Here is an 18,545-nt window from a genome sequence, read left to right as displayed (position 1 = left end):
TGACTATGACCACTTCAATATGGCGCATGACTTATTAAGCTTATTTTCACAAAAAATGTCTCGACGGTTTTTAGTTGAAAAACAGGAATATTGTGCAGAAGTATTACCAAATTGTACTGCAAAATCGACAAGTCGCTATTGTTAACGCTATTTCGTGTTTCTTTGCAGAGAAAATTTAGCCAACGACACATATCTGCTATCCCAAATGGACAATGATCAGTACGTGCCCATCTGGACAGTGGCAAATTTCAACCTGGTGAAAAAACTCACCAAAGATATTAAGCTCATTACTGAGGTGCTGCGCGAGTCACCGAATGTACAAGTCGACGAAGAAGGCCTAAAGGTCCGGCCAAATCATAAACGATGTATTGTAATTTTGCGGGAAATACCAGACAACACACCGATCGAGGAAGTTAAGGTAATATCTAAGAATCTTTCAAGTAAATATTGACGGATGTGAAATTGTTTTTCTCTTTAATATAGAATATATTCCAAAGCGAAAACTGTCCCCGATTCATTTCGTGTGAGTTTGCTCACAACAATTCCTGGTACATCACGTTCGAATCCGATGAAGATGCACAACAAGCTTTCCGGTATCTACGTGAAGAGGTTAAAGAATTTCAGGTATGTTTCTAGATCGAATTGTGGAAGAGAAATCTTTATCAAGTGGCTTGTCATGTTTTCTAGGGAAAACCAATCATGGCCCGTATAAAAGCCAAACCAATGAACAGGCTTCCGATAGCTGCTGGAGTTCCACTCAAGAACGGATTTCGAACGACCCCTCCGCCGGCTGCCGCAGCAGCTGTAACCGTGCCCCCGGGGGCCGCCGGTCCTTCTGCGGCCGCTGCTGCTGCCGCTGCCGCAGCTGCAGCAGCGGCAGCCGTTTACGATCCTACACAGGCAGCAGCTGCCGCAGCCGCTTTTCCCGGGCAACAGCGTTACATCACGCTGCCCCACAATCCAGGAGCGATACCGCAAGGCACCGCGGTACCGGCATATAATGCACCAGTACACATGTTTGTGAGTATACTTTTTAGTATTGAATATTTTAGCAACGCGACAAAATTCAGAAAATCTCTTGACGGGCTCCAAACGATCTAAATGTACCTATATATTTTGCATTATTCACGCGTCATTACAATGCTTACACGAATTGAAAGAGATTTAAAATTGTATTGTATGTCTGTCTGTATGTATGGGGGGAATCCACCATCAGTTCAAGGTCCTGCCAGTGTATGTGGGTAGACTTACTACAGTAGATCCAAATTTGATTGTCAAATAAATTTCACACTAAAGCTGTTGTAGAAGAACCAAAAGGGATTGGGCGGACCTATGAGCAGAGACACTTGTGCGCATTTCGGGATTAGAAGAATTTCCTTCCAGCATTAGGATCCTTCCATGTAACAATCAATTTCGCTGCACCAGCTTTAACCCACGTGATGGTTTGTTTGTTCGAAGAGTGCACCTTAGACCTTCAGAAGTTTCCTTCTAGTGATTCCGGTTGACTCCTCACTCAATCCTTCAGTCTTCCACTAATATGATGCCTCTGTATTTATGAATTTATCATATAATGCATGTAATGAATTAATCACATGATACGTAATGAAATTAAATTAATATGGATAAAAATAGAACGAGCTTACCAGCAGTCCTTTGAATCAGATATAGTTGCATCATTTGAGTTTCCATCAGTCCTACATGTACATCAGCCCAGCAATATCCATGTAAGTTATAAGTAAGTTTTACGGTCAATGTTTCCATTGCATAGTAGGTGTTTGAAGAGCTAGAACGAAACAAATAATTAGAATATATATTGGGACTTACCAGTCAACGGGGCCGAGTGAATTGACCGTCTGCCCCAAACCACAATTTTGATATCAGGCAGCCGGGATCCACGCAGCATCGCACCTCCTAGCTTAGCTACTCAATCTTAAAGAGAGAGCATTACTGGGTATGACCACGTGGAGGTGCTAGGTAGGAACTTGGGATGGGTAGAGCTATGTTGGACGCATCTTCATTGCCTTCCCCCTTTCATACCCTGAAAGATATTTAAAATTGTATTGCACAAAAAATAATTGTAAGTATTGTAAGCTTTTCATACATTCCCAACCTCCTTCCCCCTTAACTATATGGGTGGCCTGTCCCCGGAGCCTCTTGGCATATTCTCAAGCCAGATTCAATCAGCTCGAATCATTTAACCCGTTTGGTCCCACTATTATTAGCGCCGGTGGGCTATTGTAAATAGCAGATTTCGCTGTATTCCGCCGGTTTTCGCCAGGTGAACGATGGATATCTTGCCAAAAAGCGCGTGGTTCGTGCGGCTGCGCGTATTTTTGCTTTCCATTTTTACTCCAGCCCGGCAATTGGTAACTATCCCTTATCCTATTTGTTTTCTAAGTATATTTTTTGCAAGTTGTTTTATAAATAAACAAATCTTGTAAACGTTGGTGAAAAGCCTAGTTGCTGAGGTTTGTTCGTGCTGAGGTAAATCAAATAACATTGATTATACGCTGACAATCACGCAATACCATTTACATGATCAACTGGAAATTGAATAACTATGCGATAAAAAAAGTTTTATAGTGCTCAATATGGCTAATGCGCAAATCGATATGTAGAAAAATCATGAGAGAAACAAAACCTTGGGCTTAAACGTCGACAGACTTCACAGCCGGCTATTAGTGGACAGTTACGATGCTAGTGCAACAATCCTACTGACTCTATCTAGCAGCACCGCATAGCCGAGATTCGAACATACGACGACTGGCTTTAGACCACCTCGAAATCAACTAAGCGGTTTAAAAATATGATAAATAATATATAAAATAATTTTTTTAGACTGCAACTTTTCCTGATGTAAAAACTTGATGCAGTGAAGTGCATTTATGTATTTCTGCACAAGAATGGTGCGATCACATATAAGAATGTGTTTCTATAAACTGGCGCTTTAAGCTTTATTAATTTCAATTTTTTATGATAGGCTCTCATGTTCTTATGGCATAGCTAAAATTTAGGAACGCCAAGAGTGTTGTATCATCTCTAAAAAGAACGAATTACAAACGTTTTCGTGAGCAGAAAATGCTGACGGGCAACAAAGGTCTGTTTTCCAGTTTGAATGCGTCGTTGATTTCTTTTATCCCGTTTTCGTCGGCGGTGACCGGATCCCTTCCTTGAAATCAACGTAAATATGATGCGCGGGTACGTTTCACTCCCGACGCCTGGTACTAACCTCTCTTAATTCTAACCTCTCGTAATTCTCTTATTATTGAAGACACACTGCAATACAATATCTAGGATAGCACTCTGTAGGCGTCGTTGATCACCGTAATGACTTCTTCTTTCAATTCCACTGGTAATTTCTTTTCTCAAATCATGGAAATTATCCAATTAAGTGCCGTTATTAATGATACCCTTGCCATGTTTAAACAGTTCTGCCGGAAGTCGGCCCAATTCGGCGGCTCTATTAGTATTCAGCTGTCTTATTTCTCGGCGAATCTCCTGGCTATTATCAAGTATGGGCGCTCCTAGGTTAGTTTCTGTTCTCTCTAATTTCGTTGTATCGCCATTAAGGTACCCAGCGATGAACTGCTTCGACCTGTCGATCAAATCGCGATCATTCTTGACCATTCACCCCAGTTCTGTATTTCAAACGTATTGGGTGTTCGAACCAAAGTGTATGGCATTCGTCATTCCGCCAGCAAAATCAAATGGGCAAAATAAATTGTTCGAAACGAGTCAAACGAAGTAAAGACCCGTTCGAAATAGAAAATAAGGGTGCGCGCCTCCTGCCTCGACCTCGTCTGTACATTACTTTCCTATCCCTAAAGCTGTATTTTGCGAAAAGGCAGTGGGTGTGACACTAGACGAACATTAAATAATTGTACTAACGCGAATACAAAAAATTAAAAGTATTACGTAATGGATATCAACGTTTTCGGACCTTCAGTAACGTTTGGCATCACCGAAATTTTTACCCGAACGTTCAGCAGTTCTAATTTCGTCAAAAGCGGTGTTCGGTAAAAAATTTTAAGTGTGTAGTTGTGCTCCAGATGCTTCCAACACCAACCGATTTGGGCGTTCACATCTCCAATGATAATCTTGATATCTTGCGACGAAAAGATATCATACGTTGCTTCCACCAGTTGTGCGTTGATCACCTTCCAGTCCGGTACGTGGTTTTGCATTCTTCCCAGCACAACAAAGCTCGTTTCCGTAACAAAAAATCTAACACCGTGTGGAGAAATGTGCAGGCTTTTATAGATCACATTCATTAGCGGGTACTGAACATAAATAATCCTATGGAAACAAGCTTTCCTAAATAATGTTTCTACATTTCTGAACACGAAAAGCGTTCGACTCCGCTTTTGACGTTCAAATTTTCTCCCTATAATAGTGACTACTCTAGACTCTAGATTATAATAATAATAGCTACGCAAAAAAACTTCAGCGATCTGCAGCTCGAGATTCGGGTCTAATGTTCCGAGTCGAATTTTCTTGGAAAGTTCGTAATAGTTTGGTTTAGACAGATTGTCTTACTAAAAAAATTTTCGGTGAAATAATGAAACTGATGAATATATCGCGTAACGTTTCAGCCTACTATTCTTCAGCTATCGTCTGACGCATTCTTCTAGTATTTACGCCACATTCATATCAGTTATTCAGCCTTCATCAGTGGGCTGGTTTTCCTTCCGTCCAACTGGCTTGTTGTTGTTACTCTACTCTAATACCATTTGAATCCTTTTTTTCAGCCATTCCAACAGCAATTTTATCCAAGCATAATGCAACCGTGGCCAGCAGCGCCGCCTCCGGCTCATCAAAGCTACTATGATCTTAGCACGTTTGTAACCAGCAATGGGCTTTCACCCCAGGTAACGTTTGCCACCACAGGAGCCAAGCAGCAGAACGGTCGATATAATATGCAAGCTGGAGTAGGGGCACATCGTGGTAACATTCGCGCCAAAAGACAGCTTAATCCGACGATACCGACGGGTAGCAATGAGCACAGATCGGGTGGTGCCAACAGTGGTGGTGGCGGTGGCGGAGGTGCGAACATTTCCGGTGGTCAGCAACCGTTAGGGTTGGGAGGTAACGATAGTGCCCCTCCTACCACCCATCGAGTAGCGAATCAACAACCACACTATGTTCAACAGGCTGCTCAGCCACAACAGCAAACACAATCACACTACCAACTGCCACCGGGAGGAGGTGGCGGCAAAAACTCCTCTCTATTGGGACATGGAGGAAAAACCTATCATAAAGATGCAACAATAGTGCCACATTATCAGCATTACCAGCCCCAGCAACAGCATTACAGCAATCATCCGCAATCACATCACCATCACCATCAGCAACAACAGCAGTCAATGCCACAGCAGCAGCCACAATGTGATGAGACTGCTGGAAATGCTTCAAACACTGTTACTATGCGGTCTACTAACAGTAGCACTGATCACTATCAATCAACCGACGATAGCAGTGGATACAGTAGTCTCCCTTACAACAGCGGGCGGAACAAAAATCTAGACAGTCAACAGCAACAGCCTACGGGTCCATGGGCATCGAATCAATCTCGACGACACACTCGACGAAGAAAAGATGAGATGGACGGTGGTGCTGTTGGTGGTAGCAGCTTGTACAGTAGCAGCGGCGGAAGTGTTCGATCTAGTAATATGAGCTATAATAGTAATAGTCTTAGCAGTAGTATCAATAATGGTGCAAATTCCAATGTTAAAATAATGAACACAACTAGTCTCAATCAATTGATACCGTCTTCTGGCGGTCCTCCGCATGGGCGTGGTTCACGGGGAAGTCTCGGAGGCAATGGAGAAAATCTTCATGGTACAGCTTCGGGAAACGTGATTGCGTCGATGGGTGGCGAAGCTGGCGGCGGTGGTAGTCATCATCATCACCACGGCAATAACAGTGGTGGAGGTGTTGGGGGCTATCATCCTCATCATCATCGGAGTGCGATAGCTTCTGGTTTTCACCAGCAGCACCTGCACCATCACCACCAACCACAGCATCAGCAGCAGCAGTCGCACTTGCAGCAATCTTCCAACAACGGCAGCAGTAACTCCAGTGCCCAGCAGCAGCAGAATGCCCCCAGCACCACTCAATCGACGCAATTCGACCTTGAACCAGCTGCATTTCCGCCCCTTCCCGGCCACGATGATAACACCAGTAACTCCGGCAGCGGCGGTGGTCGCAACAAGCACCACCATTCCCGCGATCACCAACAGCAACAACAACAATTGCACCATCCTCACGGCAATCAATCGAACACTGCCGCTGCTACGTCCACCGGTGGTAACCAAGGTTCCTCTACTGACTACTCGTCCTCATATGGTGGAAGCGGTGTGTCTGAGACGTCCACACATCCTGTCGCTGTCTGGGGCGAGAGCCGACTTGCCGATGTCGTTAAAGGTAAGCTTCAATAGTTTGTTGTAAACGGTGATTTAGTCTATCTAATGGTTTATTTTCATACCAAAGTATGCTTCATGTGAAGTTTATAATATTTAAATGTCCGGATGAACTAATAGTAACCAACGTATTCTCCATTTCAGGTACTGCACTCGCAACGAATGCCTCATCGAAAATAAAAAACACAACGTCCCCTCCTCCCCAGGGAAACCAAGGCAGCAGTAGCAGCAGCAGCAACAACAACAATAACAACTGTGAACTTAGTCAAAAAAACGTTACAGCTTCGGCAGCTGCCACTTCAGAAGTGAGCGCAGCCGCCGGACGTGAACAACAGCCTTTTTCAGCAACCGTCACAACTTCGCAGCAACAGCAGCTAAACTCAAAAGCAGCAAACGATTCCTTTCATGGCACTAGCAACAGCAGCGGTAGCAATGAGTCAACCACTCTGGCCTATACGCCCGCCAACAGCAGCAGCAGCAACAATAACTCTAGCAAAGTAACTAATAATCCTCTTCCTGTGATAAAATGTACAACAATTAGTACGTCTGCAAGCACCACTGCTGATAAATCCACAAAGACTGATGAGTCCTTGCTACAAACGAATGGCTTGGAATCGACGACTACAAACCCGACGTCAGCAGCAGTAGCAGCCTCGGGCATAGGTTCGATGACTGGACATAGAAAGACTGGTGTAGAAAACACCGGAACTGTTAGCTGCCCAACGACTACCAACGCTGCTACAATGACTTCGACTGAGTACGTGATTGTTGGCTCTGGTTCCTGCTCTTCCGCCTCTGGTGGCAACAAACAGCAGCATACGCTGTCTGCTACTTCTTCTATTGCATCATCTGTGGCTGTGACATCTACATCGACAATGACTGTACCAGTATCGTCTGCCAAAGCGATTGCCTCTAACACTTCCAATTCTAAGAGTGGGTACAAAAACCCGCGATCGCCAACCACGCCTACAGCGGCTTCCATAGCTACCGCTGCTACATCTCCATTCGCTGTAGCAGTAAGCTCGTCGACGACACCAGCGTTGACTGCGGGCAGTCCTCAGCCGGCAGCACCACCACCCTTCTCGCTGCAGAATCACCCACCGCTTGGTGGCATAACCGCTGCCGTTCCCGAACTACAGCAACAAACTCAGGTACGCCTTAGCTACGCCCAAGTCGCCCAACACCTGAAGGAGCAACAGATGAAGGAACGTGAGCAGGAAGGAAACGGAAAAACTTTCGTTGAAAAAGAAAACAATAACAATCTGCAAGTAAGCAGCGGCGGTAATAGCAGCAGCAATGCCATTGGTAGCAACACCACCACAAGCAACAGCAACAAGAAAAAGGATTCACCGATTAGCTCAAGACTGTCAACCTCGTCACAGCATAGCAGTGATGGGTTTAGGGAACAAAAAGGTACGTAAACAATTTCAAATGTAAAATTATCACGGGGAAAATTAGAGAGCATTACCCGGGGTTGATTCCCGACTAGAAATTTAGAAATTTTGTACACATGCAGCACTGTTAATGGACTTAGCATAGCATAACATAGACAACCGTACACATCATGAGTGGCTGATATGGTGTACCCGTAAGTACACCATACACCTGGCCATGTTCTTACGATTGTAGAAATGGGTCCGTTAGTTGAATACTTACTTTACGGAGATGCGTGATAACTCAAGCAATCTTCATAGGTGTATAGCAAGAGGTATGTTGGTCGCTCTCTTGTTTGCCTTCCCCATCCAGCACTGTTAATGGACTTATGACCGAAAACAGTATGTACAAAGTTCGGGAAAAATGTTTCCTCTCGTGCAAAATTCAATGATTATGAGTCCTTTCGGCTCATTTTGTATGATAATTTTGAAAAATATCCTATATTATTGTCCATAGCTCTTGGATGAAACCTGTAAGAACCATTATGGATGGACAATACAGTTTGATTTGGTCATTTGATTTAGCCGCCGCGGCTTGAATCGAAAGCCGATTACACTATCATTTCGGGATATTATGCTATCGCCGAACTTTTCTTCTAATAAGCTGACTGTTTCGCGTGTAGCGGCGTTCTGTTGAAAACGCATTTCTCCATCATCGATATGAACAACACTTTTCAAGAATACCCAAAAATATTTCTTCTTTCTTCTGTGATATGTTGTGACTAGAATTTAAATCATTGATAAATTAATATTATTGTAAATAATACTCACCACAACGCACTATTTCATGCTGCTGTAATTTTTTTTCACAGATACTCGCTATAATAGTGGCAACAACGTCAGCAACTCTACAAATCCTCGCACCACCAAAGACTACCGTTCTTCGGTAGCTGCTGGAAACAGTGTCGGAACTGGAGGTGCGCTTGGGTCCACTCTGACCACCACATCGGGTAACCCTAGTGCGGGTGCCACAGGTGCCGCTGCAGTTGGTGGTATTGGTGGATCTGCAAACTCCTCCGTTGGTGCCGGTCATCGGGGGGAGACAAATAATAATAACAATAACAGTACCAGTTTGAAATCCTCGGTCTCCGGAAGTAATAGAACAGCACGTTCCCATCAGTTGAAGGATTACGTTCAACCACAACAGCAAGGCTCACGTAGTCCTAAATGATGACGGTTAATTTGGATCTAAAAGCTCGCGTTGTTTCATTGTTTGCGAGGTTTGTAGCAAAACGCCAGGCGTGCGTGTTTAGCTGACAGGAGTGGTGATTAGCCGTGTTTCAGGTTTAGTATTTTTGTTATAGTTGCGATTTTCTCTGATTAGTTATTACACCACAGTGGGCAGAGCAGAGCAGAGAAAAATCACTGATTAAATCTTGTTTATTTTGATTAATTTTGTTATGTTAAGCAGAGGAATAATTTTGGACTATTTCTAGTGCAAACGAAATGCAATTAAGTACGGTTCGAGGACAGGAGTTTACACAGTGAACGAAAGGAAGCGATTTCCTTGCGATTTGTTACTGTTATCACTACTACAACTACAACTACTACTATGACTACTACAACAACTATTACTAATGTGGCTAGAATAGACGATCTCATTTAACACCTATTAAGTGATTGGATAAGAACTTGAATGAGACGCGAAGCTTGAATTGATCTGTTCATTCTCATGACAATTTTTAGGCATTTTCCTGACACGAGAAAACTTTCATCATAACTTGCCCATAGAAAGACGAATACAACGCAGAGCAGCAACTATTGCTAATACGTATGTTGTTCAAAACTTGCTAACTGGTTTAGGTTTTCTTTTACGTAATATTCTATATGGACTCTGTTATATTTGCATTCACTTTCAGTTTGTGAAATTAACTCGCTCTGAGATAGAGCGTTCAACCATAGGTTAATTATATACCTGGACTCGTGTTAAAAACTACTGTTATAACATGATCTGAAAACATTAAATATAAAACCATCTTTTGCTTTATGTAAAAAACGATTTTTTTCGCCTTCATAATTGCTCAAAAATAATTTACCCTTCAGAAGGCAAATGATCGAGTATCTACTATTAACTTTTTTGGTGTCGATAAGACATGTTTCAGTGTGTGTTGCTGCCAAAAACTGAACATTTATATCAACCCTCTGCGTCTGTCCAATTTTACAATTTTCGCTCAAAACCTAAATCTAAACTTGTTGTCACTACTCTCAACTAACACGTCTTAAAAAAACCATCCTAGTCTTTGTTTACGTCGGAAGAAGAAAAAAAAGTAAACCTTTTTAATCGTTATATTCTATTTATTCTCTATCTTAACGATGTTTAATTTTTCATTTGAGCAATCAATTTCTTATGCGTTTAAGAAAATGAAACAAAAAATAATAATAATACACAGCAGTTTGTTGAAATCGTCTAAATACTACCCAACATTTTTCTGTTTGTTATTTGTTGTTAAATATAATTACACATGTATGTTTAAAAAAATACTGTACCGCTACACGGTAGATGCACGGCATCGGTGGTGTTATAGAAATTGCAAATTCGGTGAGCAAACAAATATTCCTACCTATTTACCTAGGATATCTTCATGCGCCTCAGCCTCAAGGGACATAACACTCAAGAAGGTGTATTAATGAACGACATATAAACCAACACAGTAGCTTAAGCGAAGCTTTGCGAAGTGAGAGAGAGAGAACTCGTTGGTAGTGATAGTGATTTGACGACACGTTTTGAATAATGAAAAAGCTCCGCCGTTAAAGTGCCACTTTCGCCTACTCTATCGGCCTCACACAACAGTTTTTGTTGAAGGCGGCAGGGGTAATTCAGCTTGGATGGCAATCTTTGGAACGGTTTAAAAAAAACAATTATAATACATCGAAACTTAATTTTGCACACGTATATGATAATAATAATCCTTTTAAAACGGTTTTTTCTTTCATTTGTAGATTTTGCGACATGTAGTCTATGTCGAAAGTTCATGATCAAACAGTTCACCCGATTCATTCATAGAAACAATTAATAATTTAGTGCATTTATTGGTTTTCAAAACAGCACGTAAACGTCTAAGAACGCCTAACGATAGCGAAAAATGTTTCATACATTTTAAATATGTTAGTTGGAGAAAGAGCTTAAAGTCTTAGAACCAGTAGAATTTGAATATCACCTACATTCTTAAAATTGCACTTGAAGAAACGGAAAAATAATGTTTAAGCCGCCCAGCTGAATTCCTCCTTAAGTAAGTAACAACAATTTGTGGTAGGTAGTGTATTTAGAAGAAAAAAAAAACGTTCTGTTTTCCTACTGTGTATATTTCACGGTATTTATTAGCAAAGTTCATCGTCAAAAGTGTTATGCTCCCGTCGGCTATATGTGCTTTTATCAATGTAAGCGCGTGTGCAAACAAAAATTTAATCTATAATCCAATGACATAGCGTGTTTGCGACTTTGTAGAGTGTGTGCGCTCGAGTTGGTGAAAAAAGGCTATGCAAAACAAAACTATACAATTAAACTTCATTTTTTAATTTAGATCACACTGAGCGTAGGCGATATAAATTGTATGAGAGTATAAAACAATCGTTGTAATTTATTAGAATAACAAATGAATTGAAACTGCTTTCTTGCTGAGAAACAGAAAAAAGGTATTTTCAAATTTGAAGAAAGCAAAAATAGGACTAACACCTTTACAATCCGGTATATAAAAAACAGGACTGCACACAAAACAACCAGAAACAACCTAACCATGCATCGGAACCATCGGCAATTTTTGTCCACTTTGAAAATATAAACTAAATACCTACAAACCGAAATTTAGCATTATGATCAGCAATTCTTTTAACATTTAGCACTTTAGGGTTCAAAACTATACATAAGCTGATGTAAACAGAATAGAAAACAAGCATAGATACGGTCGGCCAGTGCCAGAACGGAAAACAAGCCGAGCATTGGTAATCCAGGCTGAACCTTCTTCAATATTGCATAGCAATGTTGGGTATTTGTTGGCAGAAAGATGGCAGTGATCCTATACGAAAGTAGGTTTCAATATTCCCGAAAGTTATGTTTTGTTAGACTTCCTTCTAACAAAGGTTTTAGATAGTTTTACATTATTTTCCAAAACGGTGGTCAGTGTCTTCAGTATTTCTGTATCTTTAGTGGGTACAGTTGATCAGAATTTTCATATAATTTGGTGGAAAATTTCACGCAAACCCTAATCGGTCTCTAACCGCTGGTTTATTCTGCAATCGAACCATAGCTAACGACAACAAACAATTTATGTTGTGGTCTTTGTTTAACGATAACACATTGATGTAAGAATCAGTTTGAAAATCAGCAAACTATATGTTATCACATGGGCCAAATTGTGTAAACCAGTCAGCCCTTGATGGTTGATACTTAAAACAGTGTCGAAATTTTCATTTGAAATAACACAATTTATCTTAGTTATTTCAATAAACGTGTTATAGCAACACGTTTAGATGGTCGTGCAATGAGAAAGAAGCACTCTTCGTCATTAGTTTTGGTCGAAGAATTCTACTCACGAACTAAGAGTTTTGATTTTATAGGAATCAGCTGCTCTAGAATGGTATTATTTGGTCGAATCTCGTAACCTCCTACAGCCGACCTGGTATCTTTGCTTGTCGAGATTAATATGTGATTCACGGTGAGAAAAATGGATATAGGTAAAAGTAAAATATAACCTCCGAAACATACCATTTTGCACCATGAGATATACTGATAGAACGCAAGCATGTTTGTCAAACAGTTTGGTAGACATGGCTAGCCTTCAAAATGTTTATCCAGGGGCTGGTGGGCATTTCATTTGTCTGTTTTCAACAAATATAGAAAAATCTTAATTTTAGCACCACACCATCTTCTAACAAGAATTATATTTTCACAGCATCAAGCAAGCAGCAGCTAACCGTTAGAACGTCTTCTACTGTATACACGATTGGTTTTCATTTTTTCCTTTAAGTCGCTATTTGATAGGATAAATCAATTTACGAACAAATATAGAGCAAAACTAAAATAGTAGCAAACCAATGGTAGCACGCGTTATGTGCATAAATAAAAAGGGATGCAAGCATGGAAAAGAAAGCTAGTTGTTATATATAATAAAATTTAATAATAACTAATCTAAAGGATTAAATCTATACACAGTAATAAAGAACGAAACGACAAAACTTAGGAACATAGTAGGAGTAATAAATTGATAATGTACGCGCATGGCGAAAAGGGGGGAAGGAAGTGTAGATTCCACACAGACACACACCACTAGGACTGCGAACTTGCAGATAAAAATTAACGAACTGAAGAATGCATGAGATACGGAAATTGTGAGCGGGGATTGCGTACATTTTGTGTAATTCCCCTATTTATCATCAAAACATTGTTTTTATGTTTGTTTTTTGTTTCGTTTTCGTATTCTTCGCCGTATGTTATTATAAGCTCTATAAACATGTATATTATTTATATTTCTTTTATCTAAAAGTGACAATAGGAAAGTACGTAAACGTGCTACAAATTTTCCGATTTCATTATTTGTTTTTTTTTCTGTAGTAAGCTGCTTCTCCAACTGAGTTAGTGAATAAACGGAAATTATGCTATTTCAATTCTATTCGGCTGCATGCTCCTACCAGATTCCGAAGTATACAATTTTATTTAACCAAACACACAAAAGGAAAGGGAGAGGGAGTTGAAAGGTAGAAGAAGTTCTTAGAATGTACTGCCAATGCAAAAAATAAAAATAAAAAACAAAAAAAAATACGAGAAACGAAAACTGATAGTTCGATGGAACACAATGAATGTTGATACCGTTATTTTCTTCCTACGTTCTTGCGATTGTATCTTTGCACGAGATACTCACTTATACACTTTGGGCTGGGAAATACAGGAAAGCAATCTCTTATTACCAAAAGATGGAGACGGAATGGATGAATTAAATTTCAGTCGTAGGTCAAGGGTGATACCTTCGATCACGTTTAGCAACGCCGTATATTGTGAGATACATAATGTTCAAGGCAAGAGAGAATATCTAGGGAAACTATAAGAATATAAGACGAATTACCATTTGCAAACTATTTTTAAGGGAGACATTAATATGTTTGTTTGTTTATTTTTTTAATTTCGCTAGGAGTTACACGAAATAAAAAATATTTTGCGGAAAGAGGCATCCGTGCTTGCTATACGGACCGGTTGGGTGCCTCGCATTGAAAAGCACGGGAAAGATAATTTGCGAAATATTAACAAAAGTGGGAGAAATTTATTATTGGTAAATAAAATGTGAAACACATACACTCTGTAATCAGCCGTAGGTTAGCTTTGTAAAGTAATATTTAAAAAGATATCTGCATAATTAATAAAAGATATATGAAAGTGTATATTAAGATATAACTATTGTAAATTGCAGACAGTTAAATAAACAAAAAAGGGAACCTAGTAAACCTGGTAGGAGGCAAACTAAAGGTTGATTCGTTTGCATAGGAAGGTACGCGGAAGCATCGAGAAATTGAGAAAACATGAGACACACACTTATCTTTAAAATTTAATTAAAATAAATCAAAAAAGTATATTAATTAAAATAAAAGATAAGCGTAAATGAAAAACAAAGAACCTATTGATTGAATACACAAAAATTGTTGTAAAACGAAACTAAATGAAAAAAAGAAAAAAACCCAAAAAATATAGAAAAAATATAAGATACAAAAAGCAACAAAAAGAGACCACAGAAAACAAAACTAAATCCTGGTTGTCTATCTGGATCCGAAATGTATACCGCTTTTGTCATTTCTTGTTAAAGTGTACGTGCATAAAGTTTTTGCACCTTGAATTGTGGAGGATTTTTAACCCTTTTGATTTGTTTTTTTTTTACATTAGTCCACCTACCGTTGGAATATTTCAATGGAATAACAGCTGATAATGTTTGCATTTTTCTGAAGTTGGTAAAAATGGCGTTTGAAAGAAAAAGTCAAAATCATCCAAACTAAAACACAACACAACAAGAAAGTTGTTTGGTAAATAATACAAAGTCAGAGAAGTGACTTTAAAGTTTTGCCAATTGAAACGTGCAGAAAGCTATAAGGATGGTTATACGGAAAATAAGTTTATTGAAATCTTATTCGTCTCCATATGTATTTTTACAACGCCTTTCGAAGTGAAAATGGTGGTCATCACTGAATATAATCGCGGAATAGCAAGCGATGACAGATTCCGAGCTGTCAGTGAAGCTGACATTATTGAAATAAACATTGCACCATCATCATCATTTAGGACATTTTATCACGATTTTCACGGCACTGGCATTAGATGACACGGAATGGACGTAAGGTTGGTCAGTAAAAATGAGCCAAATCATTCTTTTCACGGAAACAAAACTTACAGTTCTACGGTGTAGGTAGACTGGTTGGAAAGATTTCAACGTTGACATCTGGAGCTTTCGCTTCGAACAACTGAAGCGACGTCGACTACTCGTGCTGCAGGAGTTCTGTGGTTATTTCATGGTTTTACGACGTGCTCAGTCCTGTTATTAACCGGATCAATCTCTAATCAGCCGCAGCCCTGTTTATAAAGTCGACGAAACTACAATAATTACAGCAAGTAACATGTAAATAATCCATTAAATGCATTATTTTTATATATAGGGGTACTCAGGCCATATCTCAGTTGGGAAACAATTTCCTTTCCTCGACCTAGCCGATGACATTGTTTTGCTCGCGCAACGCCGAAACGATATGCAGAGCCAATTAGATGACCTCTCCGAGAGCTCCCAGGCAGCAGGTCTTACAGTCAATGTAGCGAAAACTAAGTCTATGGTAGTGAATACTGACAATTCCACCAACTTCACAGTAGCAGGACAACAAGTTGAGCAGGTAGACTCCTTTCAATATCTTGGTAGCCAAACAACGCCCGATGGTGGTACCAAGACTGATATAGCCACACGGATCAGGAAGGCCAGGGGTACCTTTGCAGGTCTGCGAAACATTTGGCGTTCAAACCAGATCACTCTCCGTACGAAAACCCGAATCTTTAATTCAAACGTGAAATCTGTACTGCTGTATGCCTGCGAAACGTGGTGCATCTCAGCGGAGACAACGCAAAAACTGCAAGTATTCATTAACCGGTACCTGCGATACATCATTTGCGCCTGGTGGCCTGATAACTGAATATCCAATAAGGAACTCCATCGTCGGTGTCATCAACAACCGATAGCCACAGAAATTCTTGAACGTAGGTGGAAGTGGATTGGACACACCTTGAGGAAAGGAGCGAACGTGGTTTGCAGAGGAGCACTCGACTGGTATCCACAAGGACACCGTAGAAGAGGCAGACCCAGAGGCTCATAGCGACAGAGCTTAGCCAACGACATCCGGGCTGTAGACGAGAACCTGTCCTGGCGACAGGTAAAAGCCATGGCGGGTAACCGTCAGCAGTGGAGATCTCTGACTTCATCCCTTTGTTACGCCAGACCGGCGTACATGGATACATAAATAAATAAAAAATTCTAGCAACATGTCCTGCCCGACGAATCCGTCCAGCTTTAATCACTTTCTGAATACTTGGTTCGCCGTAGAGACGCACGAGTTCATTCTCCATACACCGTTCTCTTGCATTCCGCCAAAGATCGTTCTTAGCACCCACTGTTCGAAAACTCCGAGTGCTCGTAGGTCTCCTAGCAGTGTCCATGTTTCGTGCCGGCCAACCGGTCTAATTAGCGTTTTGTACAGTGTGCACTTGGTACGGGGGCTCAAATTATTCGACCGCAAGTGTTTATGGAGTCCGTAGTAGGCCCGACTTCCGCTGATAATACGTCTTTTAATCTCACGGCTGGTATTGTTGTCCTCTGTTGCCAGTGAGCCAAGGTATATGAACTCGTCGATTATCTCGAACTCATCCCCGTCGATTACCACGGTACTGCCCAAGCGGGCCCTGTCGCGCTCGGTCCCGCCCGCCAGCATATACTTCGTTTTAGACGTATTTATCTTCAATCCAATCTCTGCTTCGCGTTTTAGTCTGGTGTACTGATCTTCCACCGACTCAAATGTTCTGCCGACAGAATCCTCGTCGTCAGCAAAGCAGATAAATTGACTGGATTTATTGAAATTTATGCCCCATATTTCGATCGCCGCTCGTCTTATAACACCTTCAAGCGCAATGTTAAATAGCAGGCAGGAAAGTACATTTCCTTGTCGAAGTCCCCTGCGAAAATTGTATGGGTCCGACAATCCACCCGAGATTCTCACACAGCACTGGATCCCAATCGTAGCCATGATAAGTCTAGTAAGCTTACCCGGAAAGCCGTTTTCGCCGAAAATTTTTCATAGCTCTTGTCGGTGCGGTCATATGCGGCTTTAAAATGGATGAACAGGTGGTGCGTGGGGACTCGGAATTCGTAGCACTTCTGGAGGATCTGCCGCAAGGTGAAGATTTGGTCCGTTGTAGACCGACCATTTATGAAGCCGGCCTGATAGCTTCCCACAAATCTATTGGCTATTGGCGATAGTCGATGAAAGAGGACTTGGGACAGCACTTTGTAGGCGGCATTCAGGATAGTGATGGCTCGGTAGTTCTCACAATCCAGCTTATCACCTTTCTTGTAGATAGGGCAGATAACCCCGTCTTTCCACTCTTCCGGTAGTCATTCCATATCCCAAATCTTGACAATCAGTTGATGCAGACAGCCGGCCAACTTGTTCGGGCCCATTTTAATAAGTTTCGCTCCAATGCCATCCTTTCCCGCTGCTTTATTGTTCTTCTGCCGCTGGATGGCTTCTTTAACTTCCCTTATCGATGGGGGTGGCACTTCTTCGTTACTTGCTGCACCAATGTGCTCACTTCCTCCGCTATCATGGTCTTCCGCCTGCACGCCATTCAGGTGTTCATCGTAGTGCTGCTTCCACCTTTCGATCACCACACGGCCGTCAGTCAAGATACCTCCATCTTTATCTCTGCACATTTCAGCCCGCGGCACAAAATCTTTGCGAGATCCGTTGAGTCTCTGATAGAACTTCCGTGTGTCGTGAAAGCGGTACAGCTGTTCGAGTTCTTTGCACTCCTTCTCCTCTTGGTGGCGCTTCTTCTCCTTGAAGAGTCGGGTTTGCTGCCTCCGCTTCTGTTTGTTGATACTGTACATCACTTTTAGGTTTACATTTTGCATTTGGTTATTTCAGGAAATGCTAGCTAAAAATTTATCTATTCTCGCTCATTTACTTTCAAATCGACTTAACATAAGTTCCAATATTATTGAACGACACACATTTTTAGACATTAGGGGCCATCCAGGTACCACGTGGACAGAAAAATAGCAATTTTCAAACCCCCCGTCCCCCTTCGTGGACAAACGTGGACATTCCCTCAACCCCCACCCCCCTCCCCTGTTTGTCCACGTGGATATATTTTTTCTTATGTCAAATTTAACAAAACAGAAATGCATTGTTCTAAATTTTTTTTTCAACTTGATTTATGCAGTATTTATCAAAAAGCTAACGTGAAAGGAAGCGCCAGTCTAAAGGCCGCGACACAATTCATACGGCTTTTTAGGCGTCGCGGAAATTTGAGTTTTTCCATGGATTTTCCGTAAAATTTCCGCAGCGTAATCCGTATGCAAGGTGTTAGGACCTTAATTCTCATGATCTTGCCTACTGCAAATTATTATCGACTGCAAGAAAGCTGATAGCTTGACTTTCGCTTGACGATTCTTTTCTGTCC

General features: G+C 41.1%; 1 protein-coding gene across 10 annotated transcripts in view; it reads left to right on the top strand.

The window, feature by feature from the left end:
• The window catches only part of LOC128738253 (la-related protein Larp4B), a 71,480-nt gene extending 56,917 nt beyond the window's left edge, over positions 1–14,563 (top strand). For all 10 annotated transcript variants that reach the window (XM_053833250.1, XM_053833249.1, XM_053833251.1 and 7 more), the window contains 6 exons: positions 169–418; positions 484–624; positions 688–1,020; positions 4,749–6,423; positions 6,564–7,832; positions 8,665–14,563. In XM_053833250.1, the coding sequence (XP_053689225.1) occupies positions 169–418; positions 484–624; positions 688–1,020; positions 4,749–6,423; positions 6,564–7,832; positions 8,665–9,023 (4,027 nt within the window). In that variant the 3' untranslated portion in view covers positions 9,024–14,563. The remainder of the gene's footprint in view (positions 1–168; positions 419–483; positions 625–687; positions 1,021–4,748; positions 6,424–6,563; positions 7,833–8,664) is intronic.
• The last annotated feature ends 3,982 nt before the right edge of the window (positions 14,564–18,545 follow it).

The sequence above is a fragment of the Sabethes cyaneus genome, chromosome 2 (assembly GCF_943734655.1).
Source record: "Sabethes cyaneus chromosome 2, idSabCyanKW18_F2, whole genome shotgun sequence".
Lineage (NCBI taxonomy): Eukaryota > Metazoa > Arthropoda > Insecta > Diptera > Culicidae > Sabethes > Sabethes cyaneus.
This window is presented reverse-complemented; position numbering and strand designations above follow the sequence as displayed.